At 47.2% G+C, this 15058-nt stretch overlaps 2 protein-coding genes across 4 annotated transcripts in view; one reads left to right on the top strand and one right to left on the bottom strand.

Annotated features, from left to right (window-relative positions):
- Positions 1–3504: 3504 nt before the first annotated feature.
- gpr37l1b (G protein-coupled receptor 37 like 1b) lies at positions 3505–7308 on the bottom strand. Its single transcript, XM_057041565.1, has 4 exons — positions 6220–7308; positions 5500–5808; positions 4913–5284; positions 3505–4801 (listed from the first exon to the last, which is right to left on the bottom strand). The coding sequence occupies exons 1-4, from the start codon at positions 6904–6906 to the stop codon at positions 4628–4630; spliced, it is 1542 nt and encodes a 513-aa protein (XP_056897545.1). The 5' UTR covers positions 6907–7308; the 3' UTR covers positions 3505–4627.
- Positions 7309–13082: 5774 nt separating this feature from the next.
- The window catches only part of itpr3 (inositol 1,4,5-trisphosphate receptor, type 3), a 33800-nt gene continuing 31824 nt past the window's right edge, over positions 13083–15058 (top strand). Inside the window, exons 1-2 of one of the 3 annotated variants that reach the window (XM_057041536.1) lie at positions 13083–13516; positions 13605–14660. In XM_057041536.1, the coding sequence (XP_056897516.1) occupies positions 14569–14660 (92 nt within the window). In that variant the 5' untranslated portion in view covers positions 13083–13516; positions 13605–14568. The remainder of the gene's footprint in view (positions 13517–13604; positions 14661–15058) is intronic. The other 2 variants (XM_057041537.1, XM_057041535.1) reach the window with 2 other exon arrangements.

Here is a 15058-nt window from a genome sequence, read left to right as displayed (position 1 = left end):
GATGCGTGGGCCACAATGGGTTCTAACATTTGACAAAGGGGCCGGACCAGGAGCAGATGGATGGATGGAGTGCTTTGGTAACCTCACCTCATTGGAGAAAAAATACACATCTTGGGATATGGAGAAAACATGTGCTTTAATTTCAAATGAAAATGAAGAGAAGCATTACAACAAAATATCTGACTTTGGAATGAGTCTTAAAACACTTAAAATCAAATGAATAAAATGTGCCTTTTTAAAAAAAATTAATAACCATTTCTATTTTAAAGCACTGAAAGTTCTGTTATCCTTCAGGATATCACCATCACTCTCCTCCTGACTGTCTTTTTTCTAGTGGGAAAACACCAGAATTGCAGTGAAAATTTAACATTAACAAGGTTTATTCATTTAATTTTTCAAGTTTGGCGGGCCGGATTAAAACGTTTAACGGGCCACGTGTGGCCCCCGGGCCTTAGTTTGCCCATGCCTGCTCTGGAATGATCAGACTGATTTTGGACTGCGGCGCACTAAACCATGAGAGTGAGTGATAAATGCCCATTTGTCCAGTAGACGGATGTAAAGGGATATATGTACTAATGTTATATCACAGGCTTTGATTTTGGTGACTGATGGTTTAGTGGAATGATGGCCGTGGGGTGGGGGGACGGGGGGCTGGAGTTTTCTCAGATCCTCAAAAGCTGAGCACAAAAAGAGCTGAGGACAGTTGGGGAGGAACGGGCTGGACATTTGGTCACTTGGGGGTAACGTGATCGCACTGATAAAACGTCCCATCTTCATAGTCCATCTTCATATCATCATCACTCTTCCACCCTGTCCTCTCCATCCATACCTCCCCCTCTGTTTTTTACCCTCACTTACTCTTTTTCTATTTCTACCTCTCTGTGTATATGATGTGTGTGTGTGTGTGTGTGTGTGTGCGTGTGTGTGTGCGTGTGATTTTTACACCAGTCAACAAAGAGACAGCCTTCAGTGTTTCCTGTCTGCAGTACAAGGTGGTCCCCACTGTGTGTGTGTGTGTGTGTGTGTGTGTGTGTGTTTGCTCTATTCCAATGAGAGTCAGCACAGCCCTCAGTGGGGACCCCATGCTCGTTGTCATAACGACATGATTCCTCCCCCTCTTTGCTACTTCTCTCATCAGTTTTCCCACAGAACAAACCCAGCATTGTGCTCCTGCTTTTTAGTGTGTGTGTGTGTGTGTTAGTGTGAGAAAGAGAGAGAGAAGGTGTGTGTGTGCGAGAGAGAGAGAGAGATGGAGTGTTTAGTTTGTGTTCATTGAGTTTGTTCAGAATAGAACACATAGACACTCTCACACACACTTGTTGCTCTCTATTCTGTCACACTGTGCTGCTCATGAGAGGGCTAAATAACACAAACACACACACACACACACACACACACACACACACACACACGTACATACTTAGTGGGAGAAACTGTACGTTTTAACGGTATTAAAACTTGCCATTAAGCTCTTGTTTCTGTGTCAGGACACATCTGGTAGCACATCTGCAGCCACCACAGCTTCAGGAGTTCCCTCCTCAGCTGAACAGATGTAAAATTTGATCTTTTAATTGGGGGGGGGGGGGCTGCTGCTGATGACTCTGCTCCCAGCTCTCCACACGGCAGCCTGGGATCATCATTCTGGTTTGCTCCCCATCTTTATAGAACAGAGTCATCCTCATGGATCGATGAGGGACTCGAACCAGTGACCTTCCTGTTATATAAGTGCAACTGGTTCCCTTCCAGTCTGACCAGAGAACTCTCACTCTTCTGTGTGTGTGTGTGTGTGTGTGTGTGTGGTGTGTGTGTGTGTTGTGTGTGTGTGTGTTAGTGTGAGAAAGAGAGAGAGAAGGTGTGTGTGTGCGAGAGAGAGAGAGAGATGGAGTGTTTAGTTTGTGTTCATTGAGTTTGTTCAGAATAGAACACATAGACACTCTCACACACACTTGTTGCTCTCTATTCTGTCACACTGTGCTGCTCATGAGAGGGCTAAATAACACAAACACACACACACACACACACACACACACACACACACACGTACATACTTAGTGGGAGAAACTGTACGTTTTAACGGTATTAAAACTTGCCATTAAGCTCTTGTTTCTGTGTCAGGACACATCTGGTAGCACATCTGCAGCCACCACAGCTTCAGAAGTTCCCTCCTCAGCTGAACAGATGTAAAATTTGATCTTTTAATTGGGGGGGGGGGGGGCTGCTGCTGATGACTCTGCTCCCAGCTCTCCACACGGCAGCCTGGGATCATCATTCTGGTTTGCTCCCCATCTTTATAGAACAGAGTCATCCTCATGGATCGATGAGGGACTCGAACCAGTGACCTTCCTGTTATATAAGTGCAACTGGTTCCCTTCCAGTCTGACCAGAGAACTCTCACTCTTCTGTGTGTGTGTGTGTGTGTGTGTGTGTGTGTGTGTGTGTGTGTGTGTGTGTGTGTGTGTGTAGCATCATTAGTGAACAGAGCTGGTCTGTTCAGCAGTTTGCATCAGCAGGGTGAGCTCTCATCACTACTAATGAGTCTATTAGCGGCCCCCCCCTCCATCACCGCGTCCTTGCGGCCCCTCTGTCAGCCGCTCCTGCGTCTTTGCTGCCGATTCAAGGGCTGAAAATAGATTTTAGTGGCAGTTTAACCTCCCATATGAGAAAAATCAGTTGTTGGAAGTGGAGACACAGGAAGTCCCTTATTGACACTTGTCCCAGTGTCCCAGACTTCCACTTTCACAGGTTTCTGCCTCATCCTCTTAGGCACAGAGGGAAGAAAGAGGAGGAAGACTTGTGTTCATTGGGAAAAAGTAGTTCCCGCATGTGTGAATGTGTGCACGAGGGGGCGAATGTGTTTTCGAGAGGGACATTTAGAGCTAGTATCCCATGACGACAGACCATAGTGAGGTCATTGATATGCAGCGCAGCAACTCATGCTGTCCTCTGAGCAGACAGAAAGCTCCTCCAGTTCTAGAGCAATTCAGTCCAAATGGTTCTGGGTTTCGATCTTTGCATCTGTATTTCAGAAATACTTTTCTGCCTGATGAGGTCACAGAGGTGCTAAATGTTATCCCAAGTGGACATTTCTGATTGACACCATATCTAGAGACAAGTCTAGAGTGCAAATAAACTGCATGTTGGTGTATATTAAGGTAATTAGTGATATATTAGTGGGATAAATCCTTAAATTAAACTTCCTTGAAGCTGCTTATCTTACATTTTAGATTTAAAGTCATTCATATTAGAATTTTAAAATAAATGGCTATTTTTGGTAAGTTCATTGGTTTGTATAAATGGGTTAGGGTTGAAAGAAAGCGATGCTCCAAGGAAACCTCATCATCCCAAAAATTCATGCAACATTCTTCAGACACGTCTTTTAAAACCGTTTTAATGCTCCAGCAGTCGGAGTGACGCTAAAATCTTGAGCTATACATTCATTTGCAGCCCGACAACTGTCATGTGACACACTCCAAACAATCAATCAAAGAAATTGTAACATCGTGCTTCCGTATAAAGATTTTATTAGGTGTCAGAAGAGAAGCTACATTCATGTCTCCTATCAGACTTTGTTTGTGATGAACACGTATTAATACAGCTACAGTTTAATCGGTCTGTACAAACCTCTGCACTCAGAGTCCGGTCGATACCCAAGTGACACTAATGCGACGTTACGAACTGACTCTACAGAGACGCGTTCTGGTCCACCTTCCCAGCTCGAGAGAGGAAGCTTCCTGGTTGAGGAGAATGGAGAACGCCTGACCTGACAGGTCCATTTAAAAGCTGTGTCATTTCTTCCCGGTTACACCGTGACAGGGGGAACAAGCATAAAGGGAACCCAGGCTGAGGCAGGCGGCGGGACTGGCTTGTTAGCCAGCAGAGATTCTCCCAACACACTCACGAAACATGCTTCAGCTCGTCCTCTTCGTTCCGCTCTGTAACAGGCAAATGCATCTATTCCACAGAGCTCTACACAACTATTGCGGCAATATTTGATCCTTAAAATATGACCCGGTTTCCCCAGAACCAGTGAAATGGGCGTGTATTTTATTCGCCGATGCCCCAGCTGCGACACATCAGCATCCGTTTGACATGTGGGAGTAAGCTAGCAGGTACATGGTTTCATATTGATCAGTGGTTTTACGTGTCTCTGATATATTAGCTGTTAAAAAGAGACTTGAACAAAAACAACAACTTCCGCCTCAAGCCCTCTTTAGTCTTTTTGTCCTCCACAAAGCTTCCGCTTCCCATCCGACGCAACAAAACTTGGCACTTCCCCCCCATAGCTACACATTATACGTAATCCCAGAAGGAGCTGGATGGAAGAGTCCGTTCAGAAGCCTGAAAGGAGTTCCTGCTGGTTGTGCGAGGGCAGCGATGTCTCTACAGGTGGACCTTCCTGCAGGGCGGAGGGGTCCACAGAGAACATTATTCATACGACAGACGTATCACAGTGACAGATGAGCATGGCTCCACGGGAGGGCGGAGGGGACGAGAGGGGGACAGCACACGTGGACGAGACGGTGAACGAGTGAGAATGAACAGAATGCCGTTGTGAAAGAAGAGGCCATGAAGTGTGCGATGGACTCAAGGTGGTGGTGGTGGGGGGGGGGGGGGGGGGTTAGCGGCTCTAGCTGGAGATGGACAAAATGGCCGACGTGTCTTTTGCTTTGTCGAAGAAGATGGACGTCTCGGCTGCCGCCTTCAGTTTGACCTGGGCGGAGCTAGGCGACCCCTGAGCCGAGGCGGGCTGACACTCCTGACAGCAGCAGCAGCAGCAGTCCATGAACACCTGACCCAGAGCCTGAAACACCACAACAACAGTTAGTCGCGTCCTGAGGTCGCCGGAGGTCATCTTAGTGTTAAATTCAGCAGGAAAAGGAATTGACGACTCAGCCCGGGCATCTCTACTGACCTTACACAAACACAGCAGCAGCACCGGGGTCACCGACGACTTGAAGAACAACAGGAAGTGATGAAGCAGAGCCAGCATGGCCGCTGTGTCTTCTGCGAGGGTGATGTGTGTGTAGGCCAAGGTGATGTTACAGACATGCTCCGGCAGCGCGCACACCCCATAAACCACCGCTAACGCTAACAGGGTGCAGTTCAGCTGCCTCTCCGCCGCCTGGTGCTGCTGACGCTTCTGATTGGAGGAGCGCTCGTCGAGGCTGTGCTGTTTCTGAGCGGGGCTGGAGTCGCTGTTGACGTTCCGCGCGGCCAGTTGGCACAGGATGGTGAAGACGACCGGGAGGCAGAAGTAGCAGCCGAAGCACCACCACATGCGACCCTGGCGCAGACAGGCCCGGCAAGGGACAGGTTCAGGTTGGAACGGAAGACAGACATTAGTCGGGCGTTTGCTCATGAGAAGAAAAGGATTTCTCTCTCTAACCTAGCAAAAAGTTTGTCATCTTTCACCTCAAGCGCAGATGGAAATGGTTCAGATGCAGCCCATAATCCTCTGCTGATGCTGGCAGGCCTCAGGGTCTAGCGACTGGTTCTTACCTGGTGATAGCGGAGCAGCAGTGAGTGGAGGGAGTCGGGCAGGTAGAGGGTCAGGGAGGAGGTGGGCGTGATGGTGCAGGAGTCAGCCAGCTGGCCAGTGGACGGGGACACATCCTGGCTCAGCTGCCACAGGAAGATCTCAGGGCTGGACAGCAGCAGAGCAGCAAGCCACACCAAGAGCAGCTTCAGCAGCACGGAGCGGCAGCGCTCCACCCGCCGGACATTTGGCAGCGACGAAGAGGTGGCGGCGTGGAATCGGTCGATCCCCAGAGCGCAGAGCGTGAAAGAGGCCACTCCCAGTGACACGGACTGTAAAAACACTTCTGTTAGCGTTGCTCTTTTAGCCATGAAACTGGGCTAGAACATAACCCTGCCGGTTCTAACCAGGTCCGTTAGCTGCCAGTGTGGTTCTGCTTCACTTACACCGGGTTTCACCATCACGGCTGTTGGATTTGGTTGTTTTTCCTTCTCGCTTACAGTCGGTGGACATGGTTGTGGTTTTACAGTCAGTCAGACAGTCCACAAGAGGAACAACCAACAATAAACATTCTTCAAGCCAAGGACTGAAAACGGGTCCGACCATGTCACCTGTATTTTTAAGCTACTACTGCAGTGTTCTGTACATTTTACAACATTCATTTACAATTTAAACATTTTTTTAAAGACCCCCCCCCCCCCCACCACCACCACCACCACCATGAATAAATAAGCCACACCCACCTCCATATAAGGCACCATGCGACAGGTGATATCACCCAGAATCCTCCTGTGAGAAAGCTGGTTTAGGACTATCACGGGAAGGCAAAGCACCAGGACCAGGAAGTCCCAGAATGCCATGCTGGCCAGGAGGTAGTTCCACGCCGACCTCATGTAGTAGTTATTCCAGACAATACACATGACTGCCATGTTTCCCACCACACCCACAGCCAGCACCAGTCCGGCCAGAAACAGCACAGCGTAGGCCACGTAGGAGCTTTCCACCAGGAAGAAGGGGTTGAGCAGCCCCGGTGCATTCTGGTCAGAGATGGAGGTGTTGCCGTGGAGATCAAGGTTATCCGTGATCCGAGGGTCCCCTCCTGCTAGATTCGTGATGTTGTTGAGCTCGGTGGGCTGTGGCGCCGTCACAAAGTCGTTCTCAAAAGAGCGGCCAAAGGTGGACTGTTGCTCATCTTCATCAGCGCCGCGGGCCAGCCGGCGATGCTGGTCCAGGTCCAGCATCTCCGGAAGGAGGCGGTTGTGGTTCAAGATGTCGTCCCCAGACCCAAAGTGCTTCCAGAAGGAGTCCAGTTTGGCAGCGGAGGAGGTCTTGTCCAGGTCAGGTCCAGGGCCCTGAGAGTCCTGCTGCCTGACGCTCTTGGCATCAGTGAGCACCAGCAGACAGAGCCACAGGTTGAAAGACCAAGCCATGATTTCTCACACCTGAATTCTTCAGGGTTTTCCAGAAAAGACTACAATCCGGCAGTGTTTTCCAAATCTGATGATATTCAGGAATGAAAGGATCACGTTACGATTCCTGAAGCTTCCTGTTAGACGCCAAGAGGCAGCAGACCCAGATGATCTTCAGCAAACCTGTAAATGGTCAAACAATGGACCTTTTTATTGTCTTCCTCTTCAGAAAACATCTAATAGAGTTCCAGACAAGATGACCATGTCTTCTCCTTCTTCTTCTCCTTCTTCTTCTTGTTTCTCTTCTTCTTCTTCCAGGGAGGAAGAGGAGCGGACCTAATGTGTTGGGGCTGCTGTGTCTGGGCTCCAGGCTACACAGAGACTGCTGTTCTGGAGCTTAGAAGGTCTCTGGGAACAAGCAGCCCTCTGGTGTATGGCTGGATGGAGCTTTTGTCAGGACACACACACACACACACACACACACACACACACACACTGACAGGTCTACAAACAAGCTTGGCACCCATGCAAATACACACATTTGTCTGCATAATCATGCACACATACTTTCTTTTGCAATGATCACACATCCTCTCTCTCTTGCACGCGCGCAAACACACGCGCCCACCCACTGCTTCCCCCTGGTGGTGTTTTAGGGAACAGCGACTCCTTTTTTAAAGTGGCTTCTGAACTCAGACTTCTGCATGTGAGACAGTTTATGAAGGGTGGTAGATCTTTGACTTCTGCTGATTCCACCTGTTTAGATCTTCCAGTTCTATCCCTGACATTTTGTCTGCATATTTTATACTTATTTCTACACTAGTGTGCATCCCAGCTACCATCAGGTGAGAGTTTGGGTACAGCCGGTACCAGTTCACCTCTCTCCCAAAGGCATTTGTTTGGAATGAGGCAGGAGGTTGGAGAACCAGGAGAGAACCCACACAGACGCGGGAAAAACATGCAAACTCCCAAAAGTAAAGCCCCCTCTTTGAATTTTGTGTGACCAGATTAGCAATAAACACTTGTTATTTACAGTAGTTTTTTTTAGGTCTATATAGTTTTACGTTTTCTCTCTTATAATTTCACACTTGGCTCGTTTATTTCTCCTGTGAGTGTTGGGGGGCTCGCTGGGAAAAGGACCCAACTGTAGCGTGCAAAGTCCACCAGGCTGCCAGCCACAGGATTGGTACAATCTTTCTTTTGTTTTTCTTCCATGAAGCACACACCTTGTGTCTGGCACTTCTGTGTTCACAGATAGAACACAACAGCTCCTTTTGCAACATAAGTCACCCTGACATGAACTAAATAAAGGAAGCTGATTAAAGAAGGAAGGTACGTGCACTCTGACCTGCCCAAAAAAGGCTGAATCACTCTGCAGTTCTCTGTATGGCCGCTAGGGGTAAATATTGCGCTGCCTACTGGACATGTCTGACGGATTTTCCCAGCATCAGCTTATCTATATTCACATAAATCATAGAAACCAGTTGAAACTAGTCAGAAGTGTCTTGTGTTGCATTTGAATGTCTGCGTTCTTTTGAATACATAAACACAAGTTGGTACTTCGCACCTAGAAATAAAAACGAAGAACATTAAAAGGATGATGAAGCACCCTGCATCAACACTCGTAAAGCGCCTGTTATCAACTCTCACAAACACACACACACACACACACACACACACACACACACACACACACACACACACACACACACACACACACACACACACACATGCTATGCATGAATGGACATTGTGCATGTGAGTAATGTGCATGACAGTGTGAGTTAATGTGTAAAAGGTGATGTTTTTATGCTGTTTGTTAAATGGGTGGTGTGTGGAGGGGGTGTGTACATATCTGTGTGTGTTAGCGTGAGACACCGAGGCCACGTTTATCAAAAGTATGTTTGAGATTCCACTGAAATTTGTGTCTGTGGAATTTAAAGGAAATTTCGCAGTCATGCATCGGTCTGGTTTGAACTTGCAGGAGGAGTCAGCACACGTGTCAGAGCGCCGCAGAATGGCGTTCATCTGGTGCCACCAGAGCCATGCCCACTGTGCCACAGTGCAGATACTGCAATCGATTGTCTGAAGGTGCAGAATAGATGATTAAACAGCGAGAGTGTTCTGGTCGTGGCTCCCTCCCATTTGAGTTTATTTGAAGTTAGAAAACATCTCATAACCTGTCAGGCCTGTAACTTATGGAGTTTATGGCCTTTACACAGCCTAAAACTGGATCCCTACAGGATCAGCCTCCTTTAGATGGATATTATGAACTCTTCTGTGTGCTCAACATGCTTTAAATAGAGCAGATATGATGGCAGAGCATTCCTCATCTGCCAGAACGTGCAGCTGCCTGCTTGACTGCCTGCCACTGCTAACTTTTGTCATGACTTATTGTACAGCCAGGTCCAACACCTGCGCATCCGTACAAAACAATTCAGGCTTTTTGGGCCTTTCAAAGACACAGAGCAACAGAGGAGGAAATCCAGGTGAATCTCTACCTACTTGGTAAATACACTGTGCAGTTCAAGGCAGATTATTCCCAGTTATGGAGGAGAAGACTCTTTTATCTGTTCCACTGGTGAGATTGTGGGAGGAATACAGGAGAGGCTGCTCACCAGAGGTCGCTGCTCTGAGATGACCACCTAATATTGTGCAATGTTGTGCAACATGTGCAATGTTAAAACAATACAAAAATGGGATAAGGAGTCTATTAAAGTGGCACAATGAGGCTGATTAAATTTAATTAGTTAATCAGTGATGATGATTGAGGACGCTGCGTGTTCTGAGGTCTCATCTCAGAGTCAGGAGCAGCTCACAGTTGTTCTGGGCGATAAAATATCTCAGCTGGGTGAATCAGGGTTGGGATGGTCGTGCTGATGAAGACGAGAGGCGGGAATGACTGTCGCTCCAACTGGATCATTAGAGATCTGGTGATTTACACTGACCCTGGGAACTCTCTAAACTCAGCGGCTGCACACACACCCAACAGTAAAGCCTTTTTCCTGGCCACTTTAAATGACTATATTTAAGCCAGCTGATGGATGTGGGCAGATCTCTGCACGAGAGAGGATCCTGTGCAGGACTAGCATGTGAGAAACAGCTAAACTTGATCTCCTATTCATGTGTGACAAAATCTATTTGCAGAATGTAGCTTTATAAACCAAATCAACCTGACATCACGTGGCAGATAAGATCCAGAACCAGGCTGTTCTTTATTAGGAACCCTTTTTAGAGGTATTGGGGCGGGTTTGCCCCGTTTGAGGCACTGAAAACCACGTAAAACAGAAAAATGCAGGAAATTTTAAAAACCATTGAGGCAATTTAAAACAATAAGTCTTCCACACTGACACAAAATTGACCTTTACATGTTTAAATCGCTAAACTATACCGAGAAAACTAATGTGAAAGATTAGTGGAACGATTTTAAATGGGTACAAAGAGACATGAATTGTCATAAAGTGCTTTACTAAACTTGTATGTTGATCTGAGGTTCACAGCCACCTCTGCTCAGCATCAATAAATAAATCACAGGTCACGGGTTGGGCCGCCTAGAGGGCCCGATGCCTCTACAATGTCCCCTGGGTCCCCTTAGAATGTGTGACACCGACGGCTCCACCGGGATTCTCATCTTGATACTAAGGATTTAAAGTTGAGGTGTGTTCGTCAGGTGTGCGTCCTTGTGGTGGGTCTGGGCACACTGTCGACTCTGCTGCTGCCGCTCTATATAAGGGTTTGTCAAGGTCTGCAGTGGAAAGACATCACAGGTCAGCACACACACACACACACACACACACACACACACACACCCCTTATATGGGAGAAAAAGCGAGTGGAAAATGCTGTGTGAAACAATGGTGCATGAAATTCCTCTTAAATCCTGTCTCAATCTCCAGAGCAAATCATCACTCCAGTTCAAAACATCGCCTAAAAGCTGCACACACCCTCCGCTCGGACTCAGCCCAAACCCAGGCACAGTCCAGTTCAGAGCCATCATGGGAAACTATAATGTAAATGCCAAAACAGGCCAATTAAAGTGGTTTGACCAAACTTGAGTCAACACTTTTTTTAAAATTAGGCCAGTAATTCTTTATTTGAAGCTCTTTGTAAAGCATAAATATATATTTTATGGTATAGTGAAGTGTGAAGTCAAAAGACTCCAGTATATGTTCTATATGATCTCTGTAAAGATCGCGTTAAATGTCAAATGACGTACAGATGACACAGGAGGCTAGTACGAACACATCTGCATTCATCTCCTCTGTTGATCACAAGATATAGAAAATGCACCAGATGATGGTCTATTTAGAAGGTATTCTTTTATTAGTGAATGCATGAACACACACACACACACACACCCTCCTTCACATTTACATGCACACTTTTCACCCGTCCTAGTTAACAGACTCTGGGTCTTCAGCCTCCTGAGCAGATGATGATGCGTTCACGATGGAAAATTGGCCCCAGTTTTAGATCAACTCCCACATCTAGACAGCTGCCTTTTTCTAAATGTGTCCATCCTCTGAGCATTGAACTCACGACTTCAAAAGACTACCCCACCCTCACACACACACACACACACACACACACACACACACACACACGCACACACACACGGTGAACACACAACCCCATGAACAGGCTTCAGAGTGAAGCGTTATCTATTTACATGAGTTTAAAGTCAGCTCTGGCTTCATGTTGGACCAGTCATGGAAGGTTAATAAGGTGTGTCCAGAGATGCCAGATAGCAGCTATCTATTGTCCTTTTGCTCGTTAAAGATTAACTCGTGTTGTAACGTTCCTTGGCAGATAAACGCTGAGGAATTTAAATTTAAGTAGCCTGATATTTTCACTGGTTTCAGATAAAAAAAACCAAAACATCACATTCATCAATCAGCCTCCCTACCAATTCCAGAACCCTTAACAGATGCTAGGAAGCATGTTTTTGTAACATTAATAATAAAAAAAACAGCCCATCTGATCGTTCTTTCTGCTTTCTTTGTTTTTGTTGACAGTTTGAATTTAAAAACTTGATGTTTGCAACCTTTCAGAATGTGTTGAACAAGGCTGCCCAAACACAATCAGCCAATATTTCAGGAAAAATACATCTAAACTACTATTTGAACAACTACAGTAATGATTGATCAAATTGTCAACAACTGACTGCTTCAGGCATTCAAATGTAATGTTAGAAAGGGAAATACAGCCAAATGTGTGTTTTTCTACACAATTATAACCCAGTGCCGCAAGCTGACAGTGAACTGACAAAATACTGAAAATATACTCAAAAGTCCCTGAAAATAAAAAGAGAATTTAAGCAGAAAAAGCCGCACACTCTTGCCTTCTGTCATTGCCTTGAGTCAATAAAAATAAACAAAACAACGACCAAAAACCCAGAAAACGACACTCGGGAGTGACGAATCACATGTGCAACAAAGCTACAGCGAGCTCAAAATGTAAAAATTTAGATTATATAACTTAAGTCTGTTGTTTTTTAGGACATAGATGAAAAAAGAATCAACGTGTGTTTAAAAATCAAAACACTTCTTGTGCGCAGTAGTTTTGACATATGTGATAAATGATGGCAGCTAAGCTTGGTAGAGTATACAATTAATACACACACACACACACACACACACACACACACACACACACACACATTTTGGCTGGTTCCCACCATGACCACGGAGACCAGACCATTGAGGAGCAGAATGGACATCCTCTATATATACAGAGAGAGGGTGGGGGGGGGGGGGGGGGACCTATATTTTAAAATATCCTTATCAAATATCTGGCCCATCCAGCTGCAGCCTGTGTTCAGGGTTTTATGACGTCTCTGTCATAACATGCTCCACAGGACCGGTTTCTTCAGGTCCGTGTGTCCCAGGAGCCTGTGAGCCGCATGAAGCCGTCACCAAATCAAGCTAAGAGGTGCTCATGCTAATGGCTAAACTTGGCAAACCTTTTATAAAAACAATTTACGCAGAATGTGCAGCCTGTCTCTGTGTAACAGACACTGCAGCACAGAGCATCTAGTGGCCCAGGAGGGGGATTTAGGGCTGAAATCAACTAGACCTTTTAACCAAAGACCCAACAAGATTAACCGATGTACTTGTTTGTGTTTGTTCAGCTGCTGAGGACACGAAACACTGTAGCGACTGACGGACGCTGCAGCCACTGTGGCGGCTCATCCGCAGCCTCGAGTGAGGAGGTCGGGAAAGAAGCAGCGTCCGCACCGCTTTATCGGGTTCAGCTGCACTGAGAGGAACCTGGTCAGAGGAATCAAAGCTGCCTCCCCAGTCATCCTGGGGAACCTCTGCAGACCACTGACCAACTCCGGAGGCTAAGATTCACAAGTGACTACAGAAGGTAATTGGGAGGCGCAGTCTTTATGTGTGTGATGAAGGTGTGTGTGTGTGTGTGTTTATGTGTGTTAGGCATGCAGCAGCATCAAGCAGGCCTCCCAACTACTGGGGAGTTCTCTGGATGCCTCCGGAAGGCTCTGGGCTTCCATCTCCTCTGGATATATTTAACTCCACACTTGTCTTCAGTGAGAATGTTGAGATTCCAGGTCCCCACCAAACACCTGAAAACACCACGTCCATGTTCCCAGAAAACCTCGACTGTTCGGGTCTGTCTTCTGATCCATGTTGTTTCTCACCAAAAAAATTAAAATAAGACATAAGCTTGTATTGTTTTATCCTGTTTTATCCATCCAGCCTTCATCAGCAGCGCCTGGCCGATCGTTCCTCGTGTCTCAGAACAACCTGCCTTTGTGGTGCGTCTGTTTGACATCTGCCAGCAGAAGTCAAACAGCAATGGAAGGTCAGGTCATGTCACATGTCTTCTCACCCGGATGGCGCCGATGATGATGATGATGATGATGGAATACTGTAGACGGAGCTGCTTGCTACTGCTTCATGGTCCGAGTTTAATTTTATTGAAGTCAGATAAATCAAAAGTGACTCGAGTTCCTGTTTGTCAGTAGGTGTCACGTGCAGCAGGATAAACTGCAGCGACCTCTTAAACCTTAAAACTACTTGATGCAACAATCTGTAAAGTGCATTTTGGGTTTTAGACGTGAAAATGTCATCAAATAGTGACGTGAAGCAATAACTATCCAGGTAAAGCTGAAAATGTGCTAATTAGAGCGAAAAGTTTCACTTTGCATCAGCTGATAAATGTCGCTAAACTCGCTGTTTTAGAAGTTCGTGGAGGGTCGTGCGCGTGCGCACGCGCGCCCTACGGCGCGCTCCCTTCAATACACCTTCGCCGACTTCCTGGTTTCTTTTCTTTTTTTTTTGAATCGCCGAAGTCTGTCGCCGCACACGTCAAGGCACGCGCGCGCACACACACATACACACACAGACAATTACACACGGACACGCACGCACGCACGCTCGCACCCTGCACCCGGCAGCTCGCAGTGGGAGGGGAGCGCGTCCATATCGCTGAAGACCCCGGGCTGAAGTGCAGCCAGGAAGAGTCTCGGTCTGGCTCCTGTGGGGGCTCCTGGGACGGTCCGGACATGTTGAAGACCCGGTTTGCGCGTTCCCATCCCGGCTGCATGTGAGAACCTTCCTGCTTTGCGTGAGACTCGGAGCACCGAGTCGACAGGAGAAAGTTTCTACCTGGTGGACCTGCGCTTTCTGTCGCCGCCGGAGCCGCGGAACCAGCTGCAGGATGTCGGACTCTGCCTCCAGCTTCCTCCATATCGGGGACATCGTGTCTCTGTACGCCGAGGGTTCCGTCAATGGCTTCATCAGCACCCTGGGGTGAGTTCCCGGACCCTGCTGCTGGTGCTGGTGGTGCGTGTGTGTGTGTGTGTGAGAGAGATGTACCTGCAACACCAGACTCTGGTCGTTTTTACGTGAATTACAATTGAACGTCCCAACGACCAAAACCAGCAGGAGTTAAGAGCTCCGCGACCAGCCCGACCGTGCTGGAGCACAGTTTGCCCAGTGAGCTAAACCAGCTCACCCAGTTAGGGATTCAGGAGTGGTGCAGCTCCCAACCTGTTTTATGGCGTTTGAAGGCTGCTTGTGCTGCCTGGCAGGACCAAAGTGTGCCAAGTGTAGCGGAGAGGCTGGAGTTCCTGCTGTCAACATCACAGCCTCGATTGTCTTTTATTGTCCTGCATCTTCTAACTGAAGCTCTTCTGCCTCCACACGAT

The sequence above is a fragment of the Takifugu flavidus genome, chromosome 8 (genome assembly GCF_003711565.1).
Source record: "Takifugu flavidus isolate HTHZ2018 chromosome 8, ASM371156v2, whole genome shotgun sequence".
Classification (NCBI taxonomy): domain Eukaryota; kingdom Metazoa; phylum Chordata; class Actinopteri; order Tetraodontiformes; family Tetraodontidae; genus Takifugu; species Takifugu flavidus.
The sequence above is the reverse complement of the archived record's forward strand: the minus strand, read 5'-3'. Positions and strand labels throughout refer to the sequence as shown.